Consider the following 19,997-nt stretch of genomic DNA (forward strand, 5'->3'; position numbering starts at 1 on the left):
GAATTGCTGGGATGTGCTCTGGCCACCTAAACCATAAAGCTGGAATAAGCAGATCGGAAAATGAATGAATGAATGAATGAATACAAATTATTGTAAAATAAGAATTTGTAGAATAGAAAATAACTATACAAATGCAAGACAATAAGCAACGCAGTCTGAAAGCAATCAGGGAGCCCACTCTACAGGCGATTGTCTTGTTGACCTACATTGTTTAGAAGGTGCTGCTGACAATTTTTTGGTTTGCAAATATCTATTCCTTGATTTAACCTACTACTATGACCACCAATACCCACTGTTTGACCAAAAGTTAAGTAAATAATTACCTTACTTGTTTTTATTCATCTTTCCTGAATGTACGTATTATGTATAATTCACAATTGTTTTAATGCTTACTATTAGAAGTGTTTTGAGTCTTTATTTACAAGTTGGGTAATGTTTTTGTGACCAGAAATATGCTGTAAGTACTTAGCTTTTGTTTATATCCATTAGCCTATGATCAAATTGGCTTTGTTCTACCTTGCTTCACCTAAGTCACACTTTCTAAGAATCTATTAATTGATGACGTTAAGTGAGGACTTCCTGTGTTACCCGATACATATTTGTTGAATGAGTGAAGCATATATGTATGACAGGCGTTATAATCCCGATTTTGCATATGGGAAGAGAAGTTTAAGTAATTTGAGCAAGTTTTTTGTTTGTTTGTTTGTTTTTTTTAACGGAGTCTCACTCTGTCACCCAGGCTGGAGTGCAGTGGCGCGATCTCGGCTCACTGCAAGCTCCGCCTCCCGGGTTCACCCCATTCTCCTGCCTCAGCCTCCGAGTAGCTGGGACTCAGTTAATCTGAGAGAGGATTGGATTGTGAGTGAAGCAAAAGGAAAACCAAGAGAATGGTGACCTAGGGAACAAAGCATTTTGTAGAAGAAAGTTTGTTATGAAAAGTGAATCATCAGTTATTTAAAATTCTGTTTATACAATGTGTAAGATGAATCCTGAGAACTAGCCATTGGATGTGTTTATACTGAGGTAATGTTGACTTTAGCAGGAGTGTTTTTTAGAAATAGTGAAGGAAGGGCCAGGCGTGGTGGCTCACGCCTGTAATCTCGGCACTCTGGGAGGCCAAGGGGGACAGATCACGAGGTCAGGAGATCGAGACCATCCTGGCTAACACGGTGAAACCCTGTCTCTACTCAAAATACAAAAAATTAGATGGTCGTGGTGGCGGGCGCCTGTAGTCCCAGCTACTCAGGAGGCTGACGCAGGGGAACGGCGTGAACCTGGGAGGCGGAGCTTGCAGTGAGCCGAGATCGCGCCACTGCACTCCAGCCTGGGAGACAGAGTGAGACTCTGTCTCAATAAAAAAAAAAGAAAGAATAAAAATAAAAAAAGAAAAAAGAAAGAAATAGTGAAGGAAAAAGCCTAATTAGAATAGGTTTGGGAAGATCTTAGAGAAATTTTTGAACCCATTTGTTGTTAAGAAAATTAGAGAAATGGAGTGATCATGTGTATGGTGTTACGGTGAACAAAAGATGGCTTCTGCTTGTTTTAACATAGGAGATATTATATCATCTTCGGAAGTGAACATAAGTGAACAAGTAGAGATGAAAAAAATGGAAAAATTGATAGAGAAAAAGAAGGAAAATTACAAGCTTGAACTCTTTAAGGAGATAGGTGGATGGATTTTAATATACAGATGGAGACTGATCTTAGATGAGGTAGTACAATTCAACCACTGTTGAAAAGAATACAACCTCATATACTGATGCAGATGTTTTGGTATATTTGACTAGTGAAACAGAGAAAACTTCTTTCTGAATTTCTTTTTTTTTCTTAAGATAATGTTAATGGAAAAGCCAGGTTATCCGTTGAGTTTGTAGAAAGAGAAGACAGAAAGAAATGTGAGAGTTTGAGAAAGAAAAAGAGATTGGGAATAATCTTTTAGGAGATTTGCAGAACAGATTGATTAGTAAGAGTGCTGAGAAGTTACATTTCAAAAACGTAAGATAAAACCAGTTAATATGATCACATTCAGCTACTTGAATGTATGCACAGAGTAGGTAGGGTTGGATTTAAACAAGCTGCATTTTCTAGATGCTTATGATGAATGAAGAGGTAAGCAAGGAAGTTGTAGCTGTGGGTAAGAAAACGATTTTTATAATTGGCCCTGGTAAGTGGTGCATGCTGGGTATAATAGGAAATGAGACATGAGGGATTGACAACAATGAGAAGGTGGCATGGTCAGTGAAGTTGCTATCTCAGTGGGCACTGAAATGTTGTAGAGTGTAGAATACCCAGAGAGAGTGGGCTGGAAACATAGGAGGTGGAAGTCAGAGAGTGAAATATCTGAAACAGATCATGGAAGAATTTCTCATATTGGAAATGAAATTGTCTGCACTCTAGTGCAGTGCTGTTCAATAGCCATGTTGCTAATAATGGAAATGTTATTTACCTGCACTGTCCAATTGCATAGCCAATGCCACCTGTGGCTGTTAAGTACCTGAAGTATGACTAGTGTGACCTAGGAAATAAATTTTAAATTTAATTTAATTTTAATTAATTTAAGTTTAAATGGCAATTATATGCCTAGTGATTACTACTGTGAATAGCCTAGCTCTAAACCAGGATCATCTAGTGGGTGACTGATTTTTGTGTGTGAGCAACTGATTTCTGAGTGTGGGTAAGGTTATTGGAGGCAAATTCAAGAACTGAGAGCCCATAGTATTGGAATTATCACCTACCTGAATGTCGAAATCACATGATAATCATGATAGGAGTAGAGATCAATAAGATTTAAGATAGTTGAAAAAATAATGAAGAAATAAGGAGAATTTGGTAAATGACTGCAACAAAGTGAGTTTTTAAATAGTGTAACTGATAAAATAAGCTACAGAAATGCTGTAAGTTTTTAAGGGAGAAAAGTATATACAGAAATGTCTAAATTAATATGATCATACACTAATAATGAAAGATGATATAGCTTTTTGGATCATAATAATAGAAAGTATGTGAGAAGTGTTATCAATCTTCTTTCTCTTAGAAATAATTAGCAATCAGGTGACATTCTTCATCATTGTTCAAGCTAAGCATCATTTCATGGATAGTGAGAAGTTAATACTCTGTTAGGAAACTTTAAGGTATGTGAAAGAATTAAGGAAATGAGGATGAAAACCCAGTTTTTGCAAAATCTGGTGACAGTCATGAGACGTGAGGCCAGCCAGACTTCCTGAATCGAGTGGGGACTCAGGGAACTTTCCCGCCTTACAAGAGGATTGTAAAACGCACCAATCAGTGCCACGTAAAACGCACCAATCAGTGCCACGTAAAACGTACCAATCAGCGCTCTGTAAAACGCACCAATCAGCAGGATTCTAAAAGTAGCCAACTGCGGTGAGGATTGAAAAAAGGTCAGTCTGATATGACAGAAACGGAACATGGAAGGGGACAGTAAGGGAATAAAAGCTAGCCACCCCAGCCAGCAGCAGCAACCCGCTTGGGACCCCTTCCATGCTGTGGAAGGTTTGTCATCTTGCTCTTCACAATAAACCTTGCTACCACTCAGTCTTTGGGTCAGTGCCATCTTTAAGAGGTGTAACGCTCACCGCAAAGGTCCGCGGCTTCATTCTTGAAGTCAGCGAGACCAGGAACCCACCGGCAGGAACCAACTCCGGACACGGACCGGAACAGAGATAGAAAACCATTCTTAATTTCTTATTTTTGTAATCATCTATTTAAACTGGTCCTCATGTCAATGGTCTCTGCCTTTTCTTAATTCACCTAGAATAGTAAACATAAGCATAGATTTATTATTTGTTTCAATATTTTTGATAGTGGAGTTTTATTGATATATGACTTAGAGCCTCCAAACATTTTTTTGATTATTTCATCAATTTGAAAAAAAAAAAAAAACATGAACAAGTAACATATGCACATTTAGGTGTTTAGAGATCATGCACAACGTTCCTAAAGAGAAAGTTTTTACATTGCCTTTCTGCATCTGCTTCACAGCTGTGGGGTGAGTGCACCTCACGCTGGACACCTTTGACTAAGATAATCTCCACACAGACATGAACCTTGGAAGTTTTAGATCACTCCCCACTCATCTGAAACCACAAAACTCACACCCAATCCTTCCCCTAAGTACAGTTACCTCATCTTCTGCCTCTCCTCAAAGGAAAGCTTTAGAGGAGATTCCTTAATTTCGTCACTCATATATAGCGCTCCCCCCCATATTTTCCTGGGTTCTGTATTGACTACATATTGCTGCTGTAACAAATTACCACAGATGTATTATCTTAAGGCTCTGCAGATCAAAAGTCTGACATGAGTCTCACTGGGCTAAAATCAAGGCTGTCGTCAGGGATGTATTTCTAAAGGCTCTGTGGGAAACACTGTTTCCTTATTACCTTTCCATCATCTAGCCCAAATGCATTGGCTCCTGGCTCCCTTCCTCCCTCTTCAGCTAGCAGTATTGCATGTCCCTGAGCGTTCTTTTCTTTGTTTTGGCCACATCATTCTCTGACCACATCTAAGAAATATTCTCCCTTTTTAAGGACTCAAGTAATTAAATTGCATCTACCCAGATAATCCAGGGTAATTTTCTCGTCTCAAGGTCTGTAACCTTCAAAACTTACAGCATCTCTGTAGCTTATTTTATCAGTTACACTATTAAAAAACCGTAATGATATCTGACATGTCCCTTTTGCCATGGTGAGCCGCCATATTCAGAGGTTCTGAGGATTAGAACATGGGCATACTTGGGGGCTGTTATTCCACCTCCTGCAGATCCTTAACAACAATTTACTTTGTTATATAAATTACTAAGTTTAATGAAAAGTTATGGTGGGATTAGAAGTAGATTCAATCCTTTAAGGTGTATGTAAATCCTATGGCTATAAATCCTATGACTAACTACATGTGCAACATGTTGTTTTTCTCCTGTTCTTCCAGATAATAGAACACTGTTTATACAAATTGTCAACTCTTTATTGCTCATGTTATGTTGTTGAAATTAATAATATCTCAGTGAAAATGCTTTGCGCAGTGAGTTTAGTTCAGTTTTACTGAATGCGTCTTTTCAGAGCATTTTTAGACCTAAGCGAGAGAAAATAGAGGTTATTTTATTAAGTTTTTAAAAAATGTAAATAAATAGAAGTTTAAAGAGGCTTCGAGTCCTAAAGACACTCTAGAGATCCCCATTATCCAGTAGTTGTATGGATATCCAATTATTCTAGCACTGTTTGTGGCTATGGTTGCCCCACACAGCATCATCTGATTTTGTAGTCCAGAAATACAGCATGCTTTCTATAAGAGTTCTGCTACCCTGCAGGAATGACTGAAAGACAGACAAACAAACTAAAACCAAAAACACCTTACCATGTGCCGGTCTCTTTCTCTCTAGAATCGGCCTGCTTTTTTCACTTTCACTCCCCTGAAACTTCTGGTAGTTATCTTTTTAAAATCTTGTCCTGTGTATTTCTTGCTGTCTGCAGGATTATCCCAGGGTTGTTATTCTGTTAGGAACTTTCCCAACCATGCCAGAAGAGGGCACTCCCATTCATACTCACGTTAAGTAGCTAAGTAGCTATCAATTTCTTCTCCATGCCCCATTACCAACACCATGTCTCTCTCTCTCTCTGTCTCTCTCTCTCTCACACACACACACACCCACACGTTTGAATTTTCTATAATAGCAGCCAGGTGTGTGGCACAGCTCTTTCTGTCTTAATGTGTGTCTCTCTGCTTAATATCTAATGTGGCTGAGAATAAACTAGAACCAATGTCTCCAGGCAGATTAGCTAGCCTTAGATAGATGTAAAGAAGACAACCTGACTCTTTTCTGAAATATTCCGGGCATCCTCTACCCCGAGGATCATGGGAATTCCCTCACGTTCCTCCTGCTCTGCCTCAAGCACCCCTTCTTTGCTGCACAGCAAGAAACAGTTCTGACAGAGCGGACAGTTTGAGATCTGTAACATTCTAATGAGAATATCTCTAAGGAGAATATTTGACTTTTCTCACTTTCTCTGTAGAGAAACAAATTGTCATTCTTCTCTTACAGAGGGGCAGTGGAGTGTGTCTGGGTCAGCTGAGTGACTACATCAAAGCTCCCAGCCTTGAAAAACACATGCTGTTCCCAGGCCTCAAGATATTGAAACATTAATTAGATAATTTAAAGTAGCGTTTTCTTCTACAATGTCTGAAGAAGTGACCTACGCGACACTCACATTTCAGGATTCTGCTGGAGCAAGGAATAACCGAGATGGAAATAACCTAAGAAAAAGAGGTAGGAGTTCAGAGAAGACCAGCTGTGTCCTTGGGGGAGTGGACAGGTGTTAAATGCTTTGAGGTGCCAGCTTTAATACTGGCGTTAAAGACAGTGTGCTGTGAAATCTCCAAAATGGGGACAAATAGTTGTGGAATGTATTAGAAAAGTGAGTGTTCCCAAGGTTGAAGTGAAAATATGTGGCTTTCAGAACCTCTTTAAAGTTGTGTGATATCACACAGTCAGAAAAATTCTGACTGCACATGCCAGAAATTGAGCTTGGGGAATTAGAGATTTCTTCTTATGAATATAATCCTTGATATTTATACCTTGTTAGAGATGCCAGGAGGATATTCTTTCAGAAACCAGATTGGAGGCTTCTAAAATAGAGAAGGTAGAGGACGTTTTTCTTTTAGATGATGTAAGTTACTTAAGAGAAAACCGGAAGATGAGTGAGTGGATTAGAAATGGATCAGAGCTAGTTTCTCTTTTGTCGGTATTTTTTCAAATTTTAGGGTAGTTGAAATCCGAGTATAATTTGTAATGTTGAACCAGTAATAATAGTATCCGGGTAGTATTTTATGTACATTATATACAGATATAATTGTAATGAAAATCCACAATAATATTCGAATATTAGTATTTTCCCCATTACATAGATGAAAAAACTGAGGGTGAGAGAAATTAGATAATTTAAGCAAGCTCACACAACTGCTATGTGGGGAAGCCCAGTCTCAGTGCTGGTCTTCAGCTCATTCTCTTATGCCTAATTGGAAAAATAGCAGTCTCCATGGTCAAGACTCTGATTTAATATATAAGACCACATCTCTTATTTTCAGATATGTTAACTATCCAGGTTCTCCTGAATCATGTCAGTCATCTGAACTACTTTCTCCTGCCCTCTAGATTTATCTTTACATTTTGTGTGGTGCATGATATTTGAGGGAAGGATATTTACAAAAAGCCGATGGGAATAGACTTTGCATATGTCTAATAAATGTGGTTACACATTTTTGCCTTGTTTTGTTTTACTTTTTAATTCTAATTCTAACCTGTGAGGAAAAAGGAGGTGTGGATATGGTGCATATCTCAGTGTACCTAGAGTCTGTCATGCTGTATCTAAAACATTGCGCTACATGTTATTTGGACCTAAATCAAGGGATATGAAGCTAAGGAAAACATGACAACCATTGATATTTTAAACAACAACAATGACTAGGATGCTAACGGCTTTCTGGTCTCTTCTGCTGTTTGTAGGTTAGACTGCACATTCTTTCCTTCTTTCATTCAGTATTCATTCATTATTTATTAGATGATAAATAGCATGAATAATAGATAAGTTATTGTTAACAGGTAAAAGATACTTTAAAAAGTCAAATCCACTTTTACAAGGCAGATAGAACATGTGCCTTATAGAGACTTTTGAGCTCAAAAGCTTGAGGTGTCTCCTACTGTCAGCATCATCCAGAAAAGCAGTTTTTAGATCTCTCATTTATGAATTCAATAAACTTGAAGAAGAAAAGTGGGCAATGATGTAAAACAAAAACCTTGAAATTAGGAGTAGCTTCCTCTCTTTTTATTTTATTATTATTATACTTTAAGTTTTAGGGTACATGTGCACAATGTGCAGGTTAGTTACATATGTATACATGTGCCATGCCGGTGTGCTGCACCCATTAACTCGTCATTTAGCATTAGGTATATCTCCTAAAGGTATCCCTCCCCCCTCCCCCCACGAAGCTTCCTCTTAAAGTGAAGGAGAGCGGTGGAGAAATGGAGGGGAACCAAGGATGGCACCCTCATTACACTTCATATTAGGTATTTTCTAAATGAGGGCATTAAAGAAGCAAGAAAGAAACGTTAGTATCAGGAAGCTCCCCAAGTGGAAGAAATAAACAAACCAAAGTGAAACAAGCACAAAGCAGTTCTGTGTGCTGATTGCTCTGTTGGCTTTCTCCAGGGCATCCAGCTCCATCTCCCATTTGGCGTCACGCTGCCCTGGGTCTGCTAACTCTTTGCCTGATGTTGCTGATTGGGCTGGTGACGTTGGGGATGATGTGTAAGTATATCAGCATCAAACCCAACAAAGGCAACTAGAAAACATATTGTAAACCATGTACTTTCAGCTTGGATTGTAGATGGGTCCTAGCATCCTGAATCGTCTGATACTTTTCTGCTGTCTCATATCTCTCCTATTCGTCATATCTTCCCAAAAAACCGGCAAAAGACATTATCAGGATTTGGTTCTAAATTCATTGTTTTATCTTGATAAGCTAAACTGCACTTAGACAAAGACTCTTTGTTTCTAGTTATTCATTAGAATAAAGAGCCTCTTTTCTGCCTAGACACACATTCACTTATCATTCCAATGCTGAGAAATAAAGTCAAGAAATATGTATTGAAGGAAGTGCTTGCTATTTTATTTACCTGAAAGACTTAACACTAGACTAGGTTCAGTCTGCTTACATGAGACTTCTCTAGTGGAGAGAAATCTTCCAAGTAGCAGCAGCAGCCTGATTTCTATGAATGAGAAAGACATATAAACAAAGAGGAAGAGTGGCCTGATACACCTTACCAAGTAAGAGAGTTGAACCATTTCCACATGACAATGGAAGCTCCACTCTCAAGCACCACAGCCACAAAGGAACATTCTATTGATTCTGACCCATCCTCGGGAAGTTGGGGATGAACATGGTAGGGAATTCTTCAGTAATGAGAAAAACATCCTGAGAATACAAACTTTATGGGGTTGTTAAGTATATGGTATACAGAGTAGTGAATTGGCATGGTATTCACTTACAGGGAACTCATAGTCAAGAAAGTTAATTTGCTGAATGATACTAACATCTCCTCTGCTACATTCATTTCTTTTTAATGATCTAATGAATAATTTTTTAAGATTTAATGGATAATTAGGATTTGGACATATCTTTGTCAACATAAAAAGAGACTAATGATGTACCTTGCTCTTTTGAAAAGGAATATGATGTTCAAGCAGCAGTAACAGATAATTCTGGAGCCAATCAGTATGAGGATTAGCAGCCGATCTTCTAAAATAATATATATTTAAAAATTAAGTGAAAATGCAATAACGTATGTCCATTGGTTCGATATAGAAGGGTGACATTTCTTTTCTAAAATTTAGTGCTTTTGGTGCAGTGGTTCTTAAATTTGTTGTGCTGATGAAGCACCTTAAATGCTTATGAAAAGGGCATATTTCATGGACCCACGACCAGAAATGGTCTGATATGCCATTAAGATCTGCTTTTTCTTTTCTTTTGGTAAACAAGCATCTCAGGTCATCTGCAGAGTTTGAGATATCCATTGTCCCAAAGAATGCTGTTTTCATTAAAACAACAATTACATCATCTATCTCCAAATAAAATAAAACAAAAATAAAACAATTTCATGAAAATGAGTGGCAGAATGACTGGCCCTTCCTTAGATGTGATGTCAGAAATATATAATTATTAAATCATTATTATAATATAGTGCAATAATAAAAATGTAAATAAAATTATAAAGAACTATAAATAATTTGGAATAGAAAGGCATCTGGTTTGTTTCTTGCATGATACCTCAAATACTAAGAGCTACTAATAAATCTTGAACAATTAAGAAATGTTTCTGTCACGAGAATTATCTACAGTTATAAGAATAGAAGAATATATGAACTTGTCTCCTGTCATGTCTTGGAGTTTTGCAGATATCTAATGACATTAACTCAGATTCAGAGAAATTGAGTCAACTTCAGAAAACCATCCAACAGCAGCAGGATAACTTATCCCAGCAACTGGGCAACTCCAACAACTTGTCCATGGAGGAGGAATTTCTCAAGTCACAGATCTCCAGTCTACTGAAGAGGCAGGAACAAATGGCCATCAAACTGTGCCAAGAGCTAATCATTCATACTTCAGGTAATCAGACTTAGTCCTGCTGACCAGTCAGATGGCATACGTTACCCTGGTCTAAGTTGATCACATGTACCACCTCAGAGTATTGAGAGAGTTATGTCATCCAGTGAACCTTAATGATGTTGCACTAAATTTACACACAGCAAGGAAATATACAAATTCATTTAATATTTTTGAAACCACAGGAAAATTTGGGAAGTATCTTGGAATGATACCAATCTGGATACTTCAACCCCTCATTTTATTAACTATTTCTAGGTGATCATGTTGCTCTGAAAGCTTAAAGGCATAGCTGGTAATTCTGAGGTCCGAAGACTAAGCCATGAAAAGAGAATCCCTGTTGCCCCAACCCATAACCAGGGGTCACTTTATTTTCAGAGGCTTCTAAAGCAGTATGCTTTCAGGGTGCTGGCTCTCAGTCCCTATTGTTCAATTACATGATTTTGTTTCAAAGCCTTCTCCAGTCACTCTAGAGTCTTCAGTTTATATTATTGGGTATAATTTCCTGTTCAGACCACAGATGTAATCCATGTCCTAAGATGTGGCAATGGTACCAAAATAGTTGCTACTATCTTACAACAAATGAGGAGAAGACCTGGGCTAACAGTAGAAAGGACTGCATAGACAAGAACTCCACCCTAGTGAAGACAGACAGTTTGGAAGAAAAGGTAGGATTGAGTCTCATTCTCTAGTTATAGACATTATCCATACAATGAGAGAGAAAAATAAAATATCTGATTCACATGATGGAAATTCAGTGCATCTTGAATTAGAATTAATACATGAATTTAATGAATGTCCTCATCTATCTTAACTCTGCAAACTGGAATGTGGCGCTCACGTAAAACTTTTTCTCTGTTTTCTCTCTTAGGATTTTCTTATGTCACAGCCATTACTCATGTTTTCGTTCTTTTGGCTGGGATTATCATGGGACTCCTCTGGCAGAAGTTGGTTCTGGGAAGATGACTCTGTTCCCTCTCCATCCTTGTACGTCTCTAACTATTGAGGGTAAACACAAGCTTTCCATGGAATCCTGGGAAAATTAATAATGATTGTGAGAATTATAAATACAGACATAAAAAGAGGAGTACAACATACTGAGAAAAGAGCTCCAGTAACAAATATTGAAAGGAGGTATAGTTCATTTCATCTCTGTGACAAATTTATAGCAAGGCACTGAATTTTATCTTTTGGTAGAAATGTGTTTATTTAACACACACACACACCTGATACTACATTCAAAGTATTTTATAAATACTAACCCTTGAAGAAAGCACTGTTATATTCCCATTTTATAGGTAGAAATATTATAATAGAGAGATTAAGTAACTTGCCTGAGGTCACTCAGCTCATAAATTGCACTTTAGGGATTGTGCACTCAGTCACTCAGCTATTCTGACTCTCCAGCACCTACAATCCAAAAGGGTGCTGCTGGTCATAAGAACACGTATCAACACATTTATTTATACTAAATAACTGTCAACAATTTTCTAACAAAAAGTAAGACTGAATTGACTGATTAGTTCAACAATTAGTGTCATGTTGAGGGCTTGCCAATTACAATATATGGCAAGTGTCTTTTATGAATTAAAATGAACTAAACCTTCCACTTCAGGGTTTGGATGAAACTATTTAAAGGACAAATAGAATATATAACACTTGGAAAATTTCAATTTTTTTAACTATTTAAAGTCATGAAAAAATAGATGTCAACAAAAATGTGTAAGGGGATATTAAATTCTTTCACAGACTATAAAACAAAAAATTTTGAGGAACACCTCTCATCATAACTACATTTAAATGAAACAACTGTATTAATGTTTTAAATATAATAGTATTTTTCTATTAGGTAAAATTTAAGATCATTGGCATCTTAATGGATTTTTAAACTTTTTATTGATACATAAAAGATGTATATGTTTTGGGGTATATGTGATAATTTGATACATTCAGATAGTGTGTAAAGATCAAATAAGTGGAATTGGGATATCGATCACTTTAAATATTTATCTTTTCTTTATGCTAGAAGCATTCAAATTATTATTTTCTCATTATTGTGAAATGTACAGTAGATTATTGTTAATTGTATTCACCCTAATAATCTATGAAACACTAGGTCTTACTTCTTCTAACAGAATATTTGTATTCATAATGGCTTTTTATCTACCTTCCTCCCCCAACAAATCATTATCCACCCCCCCCCTCCTGTTTCACTCTTTAAAGCATGTTGTCAATGTTTTCTTAAACTGAATAATAATCATTCATCTTCTGTCAAAGATGCCATGCTTCAGCTGTGACTCAGCAGTTCCTTAAATCACAAACAATGGTAGGTCTATTATTTTCTCCCTGGATACACTTTAACTTCATCCATTTCCCAATGTTTCGTCATGGCTATTTCTACTCAAACACTAATCCCCCATTCTCTAATCACCATTATTAATCATATCAAGACAATTAGTTTGGTTTCACACTAATAATAATGACAAAAAGCACATGCAGAGTAATACATGAACAAAAAAAGTGACAGTTACTTTTTTGTGACAAGAGCAATATTGGGTATGAACTGATTAATATTAATCTGAAGTGTTGCTACTAGACTGAGGGTTTCCAGGAGTAGTACTATGACATCATGTAAACACATTCAGTTTTCATGTTGGAATCTAAGATGTGTCCCTTCTCCCAAAGGGATTTTAATCATTCTTGGCCTCTCTACTCACTCTTAATCAAAGTGTGGAGGAGGTGGCCCCCACAGCAGGGTTTGGAACCTACAGACCCTGGCCCCTGAGACATGCAGCTGTCAGATAAGCCAGCATGTCAAACTCAGGTTAGAGACACTGAGCTTCCAGATTGCATAGCCATTTCCTTGACTACTGAGTAAAGGCCAAGGCTAAGATTTAGTAAGCCTAGCCCTGAAGCAAGAAAAGAATATGGCAGTGTAATGCAGGTCATTTAGAAAAAAACAATGTTGGGCACAAAGAAAATTTAGATCTGACAAGTATAATTTTCTAAAGACATTATTTCAGGATTAACATCAATTTCTTAGCAGAGGAAGTGAATACTATTGTCAGAAACATATCTATATAGTCATTCATTTCCTCTTTTAACGTCTGTCTTGTTCTCTTTTTACCCACCACATATGTATAACTATGTGAAAAGTTATATTTGTGCATAGTAAAATGTGATAACTTTTTACAACAGAATGTGATTTTATTTTTATGTTTTTCTTCATAAGGTCCCAAAGAACTTCAAGTACTTCTAATATAAGCTGAACTGAGTAGATTTCATTAATGGAATTCCATATTTATGAAGGAAATACAAATTCTCAGTCCAGGATTTAAGTATTTCTCTTAAAGAATTCTACCTGGGATCATGATTAACTTAAAGAACCCAGATGTGCCAGCTCTGGACAGATTTTGTGCCAGCTTTAGGCAGCTTCAGATTTTGAAGCTTTGTGGAGGCAGAAGTCTCTCCATATTCAGATACATGACATTGGCTGTAAGAGCAACTGAGGGCACTAAATAGTGATCACGTTTCAAATATAGAATTTATAATTAATTTTAAATTAATTTTCAGATTTAGTACTAAAGAACTTGACCAGATCAATGGATCCAAAGGATGTGCTTATTTTCAAAAAGGAAATATTTATATTTCTCACTGTAGCGCTGAAATTTTTTGGATTTGCGAGAAGACAGCTGCCCCAGTGAAGATTGAGGATTTGGATTAGTATGCTTCTTCCAAATTCTCCAAGAAGTAAGAGACTTGTGAGTAAGCCCATATGAGGAAAGAGGAAACTATGGTACCAGAGCCAAACCAGCTTTTAAAATGACTGTGTATTTACATTATCAGACAAATGAACTTGTTTAACAGAACATTCTCCAGTTCCTTGTCTGACGTCTTCTGATTTGATGTTATTATTCAGTCTTAAAATTATACCTGGGGACCAAGGGGAATAGCTATACTATGGCCCTATGATTGTCTCAGAATCATTTCACTGAATTTCTTTGCTTTCTCAAATAAAGACTCCTTTCTTTCATTATTATTATACTGTCACGTGTGCACTAGGGTGATATTTAAATATTTAAAAACACAGGCCACAGCACTAGAACAAGGTCCAAGAGATGCCTGTTTTGATAGTTGCTGGGTCATGTGGAGGTCTGGGGGATCCCAGGCTAAGGGTCCTGGTAGCTGGGGCTGCAGCACTGTATCAACTGATTTGGAAATATTTTATTTTAGCAAATGTTTGTACGACTGTGAACCAGCTAAGTGTCACCCTGCACTTGCAAAATAGCTTTTCTTCTCCAACAACCCTATGAAAATAAATATTCTTATTAATCTTTAAAATTTAGATAATTTGTAATCTAGGCATAAGCATTTAATATTTACTTTTTTTTTTTTTTGAGACACTGTCTCACTCTGTTGCCTAGGCTGTAGTATTGTGATGTGATTGGCTCACTGCAGCCTCAATCTCCTGGGCTCAATTGATCCTCCCACCTCAGCCTCCTGAATAGCTGGGACCACAGGCATGCAACACCATGCTCAGCTAATTTTTGTATTTTTTTGTAGAGATGAGGTTTCACCATGTTGCCCAGGCTGGTCTCAAACACCTAGGCTCAAGCTATCTGCCAGCCTCAGCCTCCCAAAATGCTGGGATTACAGGTGTGAGTCACTGCCCCTGGCCAATATTTATGTGTTTGTCATTTATTTAAATTAGTAATATTGATGTTATTGATTTTGTAATCTGGGTATTATTATAAAAATATATTCTCTTACAATTGATATTTTGTTTCCCTCAGAAAAGTCCTAATAAACTGTTTGAAGACATCAAAATAGAAGAACCATTATCTTTAATTATTTAGAACTTTCCTGAATCACAGTTTGTCAGTGTTCCTGCACACTAGATGCTAAATATTGTAAATCTAGGGTTCAAGATTTTTCCTGGAACAAAATTGCTGATTTCAGAATACTGGTAAAGGATGTAGTTTTCCATTTATCTTCACATAGTTCCATAGCTATATATAGGAAGAAAATAATGGTAAATTAGCCTTTGATACTGATTTTGCTAGATCAGGAATCTAGAATTTACTGGAAAATTGATATAATCTAAATTCAAAGTTAGATGCATTTCAATACTTTGACAGTCCTTTGAAACTACAACTTCATACATACCATCTAGTAGCTTCTTATTCTCTAAATATTTAAAATTATCAACTAGTCAATGTTTTATATATGCACCAACAGAAACTCTAGAACAAAGGAAAAATGTCAAGTGTGAAAATTTAGTAAAAATTACAAACAATATATTTAAGCACAACTTTTTAAATACAGACAATTATCATAGTTCAAGTAAACAGAGTTTCTTAGTTCTTATACGGGATTCAAACATAAGTTATATACACATGGATTAAAGAAGAAACTTGATTCTTTCATTTCTCTTTGGCAGTTTGCCCCTGGCATTCTCACAAAGATAAAATTATTTCTTAAAGGTCAAAATCTCTGCCTCTGACTCTCACACATTTGGGTTTCATTTTATTCCCATGAGAAAAATAAGTTCTTTCATTCCTCTATTTCTAATAAAAAAACCTACTTTTAATAATTAAAATACCTTAATTGGTTATTTTGTTCCTATTAAGAAGTTACAGGTTTTTTTTTCTTTCTGGTATCTTGTGTATTTTAATTCTTATTTCATGTAAACTCTTTTACACTCATTCAAAGAAAATTTCTGTTTCTGACCTTACAGTGCTCTGGATCTTGATCAGCTCTTATTACTAAGAGCTCCCTCCCTGCTGCCCTGCTATCATCATATTATCCCTGACGACCTCTACAGTAGATGCATAAATCCAGAGTTCTCAAGATTCACTAGCCCTTTGTGTCAGAATACTTCATCCTTTGATTCTGATAACTTAGCTTATGAGACAGGGCTTGTTTCCAGAAATTTTCATCTCTTTCTTTTTCTTTCTTTCTTCCTCTCCTACTGCCCCAACACCCTCTCCAGTCAAAATCCCTGAGATATTTTATTTATATATACAGGTATATACAAATGGTATATTTTTAGGGGAAAGACCATTGATATGGTTTGGATCTGTGTCCTTACCAAATCACATGTCAAGATGTAATCCCCAATGTTGGTTGTGGGGCCTGGTGGGAGGTGATTGGGTTATGGGAGCATATTTCTCACGAATGACTTAGCACCATCTTCTTGGTGCTGTTCTCATGATAGCAAGTTCTCGCAAGATCTGGTTGTTTAAAAGTGTGTAGCATCCCCCCCAACCCCACCCCACACCCTCTCTCCTGCTCCTGCTCCAGCTGTGTGAAGTACCCACCCCTCCTTCATCTTCCACCATGACTGTAAGTTTCCTGAGGCCTCCCCAGAAGCCCAGCAGTTTCCAGCATCATGCTTCCTGTACCGCCTGAAGAACTGTGAGCCAATTAAACTTTTTTCTTTATAAATTACCCAGTCTTGAGTATTTCTTTATAGCAACGTGAGAATTTAACATGGGTTCCAAATCTGGCTTCACATCAGATTTACATGGATAGTCCCTTAAAGGCACAGATATTTGGGCCACGCATCAGATCTATAAAATCAGAATGATTGGAAGACAGAAATGGAGAATCTGTAAGTTTCTCAAACTACACAGGTGATTTTTATTAACACAGCCTGAGTGGCAATGTTTGGATAAATAACCTCAATACTAACTCCCTGGGCAAATAGGCCCAGAGGCAAAGGTGCTGGAACCATCTTCAAATTGGATGGCTCTTTCTGCAATGTTAGCAAAATTAGTTTGGTTTGTGCAGACCACGTTAGGTCAGGACAGATCAGAATTGGGACAGATGTAGTGACAGTTCTCAGCTATTTCGCTGTTGTAATCTTAGCCAACAAGCCCTTACTGAGGGTATTAATTGGCATGGTTGGGATGGACAAGTGATATGAAGTTTGATCTATTTAGCTCTCTGAAAATAGTTCTCAATTTTGCTGCACACTGAAATTATACTGGGGAGCTTTGAGGAAATACTGATGCCTAAGATTGTCCCACCTCTTAAGATGCTGATTTCATTGATGAGAAGTGTAGCTGGGCTATTTAAAAAATTTAAATTTCCTATATGATTCCAATCTGAAGCTAAGGTTGAAAATCCTTGTACTGAGGTTGGCCCAATGGCCCCTATTTCAGTAAAATAGCCAACCCTCCATTATATATTAAGAAAACGGGTGAACTAGCTCCATTGGTGGTGATTACACATGGTTGAGACAGGGACAATAATGATGATTACCTGAAACTAGGGTTGATGGTATATTCGAGGCTGCATACAAGCATATATAATCATACTTGTATACATTTGTGTGCACCTGGAGAAGGATTTAGACACATTAGTAACATTGTTTTCCTCAGGGTAGGTATGATGGAGTCAAATTGGGAAGAAGGGGAAATGATACACTTTTGGAATAAGAATCCACTGTGAAGCTGAGGACTGAAATCAAGAGTCAGATTATAAACAGGTGGCCAAAATTAACAATGTAGTCCTCAAGCAAATATAATTTTTTATTCCACAGGTATATTAGTTTTACTGAACAAGTAACTACAAGTAATACACCTGTCTGTCTGACTTCCTAACTTCCTTCCTTCTTTCTTTCCTTCCTTCCTTCCTTCCTTTCCCTGCCTCCCTCCCTCCCTTCCTCCTTTCTTCCTTCATTCTTTCCTTCCTTTCTCTCTCTCTTTCTCTCTCTCTTTTTGAGGGTATATAATAATATAAATATAATAAAACACATCTCCTCTCAGTTCTTTCAAAATATGTCACAGCTTTCAAGCAGGCGGAAGTATCCCAACCCCTTATTAGGAAGCAGTACAGCTTGGTGCTTAAGACAATAAATTTTTTAAATCAGACAGCCATGGGTTATGTTTTTATTCTCAATGTAAGTGCTGTGTATTTTAGACAATGTCTCAGTCTGTTTTGCGCTGCCATAAGAGAATGCCTTAGACTGAGTATTCTATTTCTTGGCTCACAGTTCTAGAAGTTGGGAAGTGTAAGTTAAAGGCAACAGCAGGTTTGGTGCTTGATGAGGCCATTCTCTTCTTTAAGAAGGCAACTGTAACCTTGGGAACGGAGGAAGGTGGGATCCTCATGTGGCAGAGGGCAGAATGGCCAAGAGGCAAAAGGGGATGGAACTCATCCTTTTATAACAGCATTAATTCCACCCATGAGGGCTGTGCCCCTTAATGATCTCTTTGTTTGTTTTTATATTTAGAGACAGAGTCTTGCTCTGTCACCCAGGCTGGACTGCAGTGGTGCAATCACGGTTCACTGCAACCTTGAACTCCTGGGCTCAATTAATCCTCCTGCCTCAGTCTTTTGAGGAACTGGTAGGTACCACAGGTGGGCACCACCATGTTCAACTATTTTTCAAAAATAAATTTTTTGTAGAAATGGGATCTTGCTATGTTGACCAGGCTGCTCTTGAACTCCTGGCTTCAAGTGATCCTCCTGCCTTGGCCTTCCAAAGTGTTGAGATTACAGGTGTGAGCCACCTCACCCAGCCAATCATTTCTTTAAAGTTTCACACTTTAATACTATTATAATGGTAATTAAATTACAACATGAATTTTGGAGGGTACAAGCATTCACACCATAGCAGACAGGGCTCTTAAATTATGTAAACCCTTTTCATAATAGGGTGACAAAACTCGTGCCCATCCTCTGAGATTTTTGTGAAGAAAACAAAAAGAGAGATAACACACATGGTACAGTGAAGACCCAGTTAAGTTTAGCTGTTCTTACATTTACCATCCTCTGCTTCCCCTTAGAGAGCAGATTTGCATGATCCTTCCAGTCCCAAGAACATTCCTGCATTGGGTGCTTAGCTTGGTTTTCACCATCAATGATATTTTCCTTGGGAAAATTATCTCAGTGTAACTGAAAGGCAACAGTTTTTAAATACAAACACAGTAATGAAAGTTGGTTCAGGCGGCTGAGCATCAGCTCATCAGGGAAGAGAAATCATGGAGGGGAGCAACAGGGTGAATAGTAGATAGCAGGTAGCCCTAGGTAATTACCTGAGACAGGCACTATATTGCCCATGGATTATTTTTGTATCTTCTGTGCCCTTTGTGATGTGGAGGCCAGAAACGAAGTGGGCAAGGATAGGGTCCAGACCCTTTCACCTTTTTGATTCCTTAGCATAGCACTGGAAATTGTAGGGAAACAATAATTATTACTGTTATAGTTACCAAGGCCATTATTTTCAGTTCTCCAGCTTTGTTTCTAGACAGAATTTGTTTCTGAGAAAAATTACTCTCTATGGGTGAATTGATGTTGGCTTCACCAATCTTGTCCAGCCCATATGATCTGTGAGTTGTATTTTGAGTAGAGTAATTTCTACGGGGCTGCATTCTCTCTTGTTCTTCAAGTACTGACCTTCAATTTCCAGTGCAAGAAGACAGTATTTGATTGTTTCTGTCTTTATTTTGAAGCTCTTTTGTGTCTAAATAGGACAAGTTGGGAAGGAATACCTCTCAAAACTTACAGAGCCAAAAAATGCATCAAGGAGGGTGGGAAATGAGTGCCAGGAAGGCGAAATGGACTGAAAACCAGATTTCTGGTCTCTCTTTATTTGGGTCTACCAAATGCACAACTGATATTTTGACAGGTGCGACTGGCAGCTGCAAATTATTCACTTATTTAACAATAGATTTTGTGTGTGTGTCAACCAAGTGCTAGTTGATATGCAAACCCTTGGGATAGATATGAAGATCAGCATGACAGGACCCTTAACCACAATAAGCTCAAAGCTAGGGGCAAAGGGGCCTACAGTTTTTAAGATGGCCCTAACATGG

At 37.5% G+C, this 19,997-nt stretch overlaps 2 protein-coding genes across 10 annotated transcripts in view; one reads left to right on the forward strand and one right to left on the reverse strand.

Moving 5' to 3' along the window:
• CLEC1B (C-type lectin domain family 1 member B) overlaps window positions 1-19,997 on the reverse strand; it is a 35,819-nt gene that overhangs the window by 9,829 nt on the left and 5,993 nt on the right. For 2 of the 6 annotated variants that reach the window (XM_055358655.2, XM_063693811.1), the window contains exons 3-6: window positions 19,218-19,348; window positions 9,222-9,309; window positions 8,726-8,779; window positions 3,597-3,771 (exon numbers count right to left, since the gene is read on the reverse strand). The gene's annotated coding sequence lies outside the window, so the exon portion shown is untranslated. Of the gene's footprint in view, window positions 1-3,596; window positions 3,772-5,370; window positions 5,862-8,725; window positions 8,780-9,221; window positions 9,310-19,217; window positions 19,349-19,997 lie in introns of those variants that run through there. The other 4 variants (XM_063693812.1, XM_055358656.2, XM_055358659.2 and 1 more) reach the window with 4 other exon arrangements.
• CLEC12B (C-type lectin domain family 12 member B) lies at window positions 5,919-16,583 on the forward strand. 4 transcript variants are annotated; one of them, XM_063693810.1, is made up of 7 exons: window positions 6,061-6,280; window positions 8,220-8,318; window positions 9,958-10,176; window positions 10,687-10,841; window positions 11,045-11,160; window positions 13,747-13,934; window positions 16,477-16,583. In XM_063693810.1, exons 1-6 carry the CDS (start codon window positions 6,190-6,192, stop codon window positions 13,895-13,897), a joined length of 831 nt encoding a protein of 276 aa, XP_063549880.1. In that variant the 5' UTR covers window positions 6,061-6,189; the 3' UTR covers window positions 13,898-13,934; window positions 16,477-16,583. The 4 variants fall into 4 exon arrangements, 3 of the variants coding, with proteins under 3 accessions (XP_004052738.2, XP_055214629.1, XP_063549880.1); XM_004052690.3 differs by lacking the exon at window positions 16,477-16,583 and having other exon boundaries at window positions 5,919-6,280; window positions 13,747-14,212; XM_055358654.1 differs by lacking the exon at window positions 16,477-16,583 and having other exon boundaries at window positions 6,057-6,280; window positions 13,834-14,212.

Source organism: Gorilla gorilla, chromosome 10 (assembly GCF_029281585.2).
Source record: "Gorilla gorilla gorilla isolate KB3781 chromosome 10, NHGRI_mGorGor1-v2.1_pri, whole genome shotgun sequence".
Lineage (NCBI taxonomy): Eukaryota > Metazoa > Chordata > Mammalia > Primates > Hominidae > Gorilla > Gorilla gorilla.

Excerpts from the sequence above, each read along its gene's own strand:
- CLEC12B (XM_004052690.3), top strand. The coding sequence starts at position 6,190 with ATGTCTGAAGAAGTGACCTACGCGACACTCACATTTCAGGATTCTGCT. Across the intron at positions 10,177-10,686 it reads GCTAATCATTCATACTTCAG|ACCACAGATGTAATCCATGT; the intron begins GTAATCAGACTT and ends TTTCCTGTTCAG. Across the intron at positions 11,161-13,746 it reads TCTGTTCCCTCTCCATCCTT|ATTTAGTACTAAAGAACTTG; the intron begins GTACGTCTCTAA and ends ATTAATTTTCAG.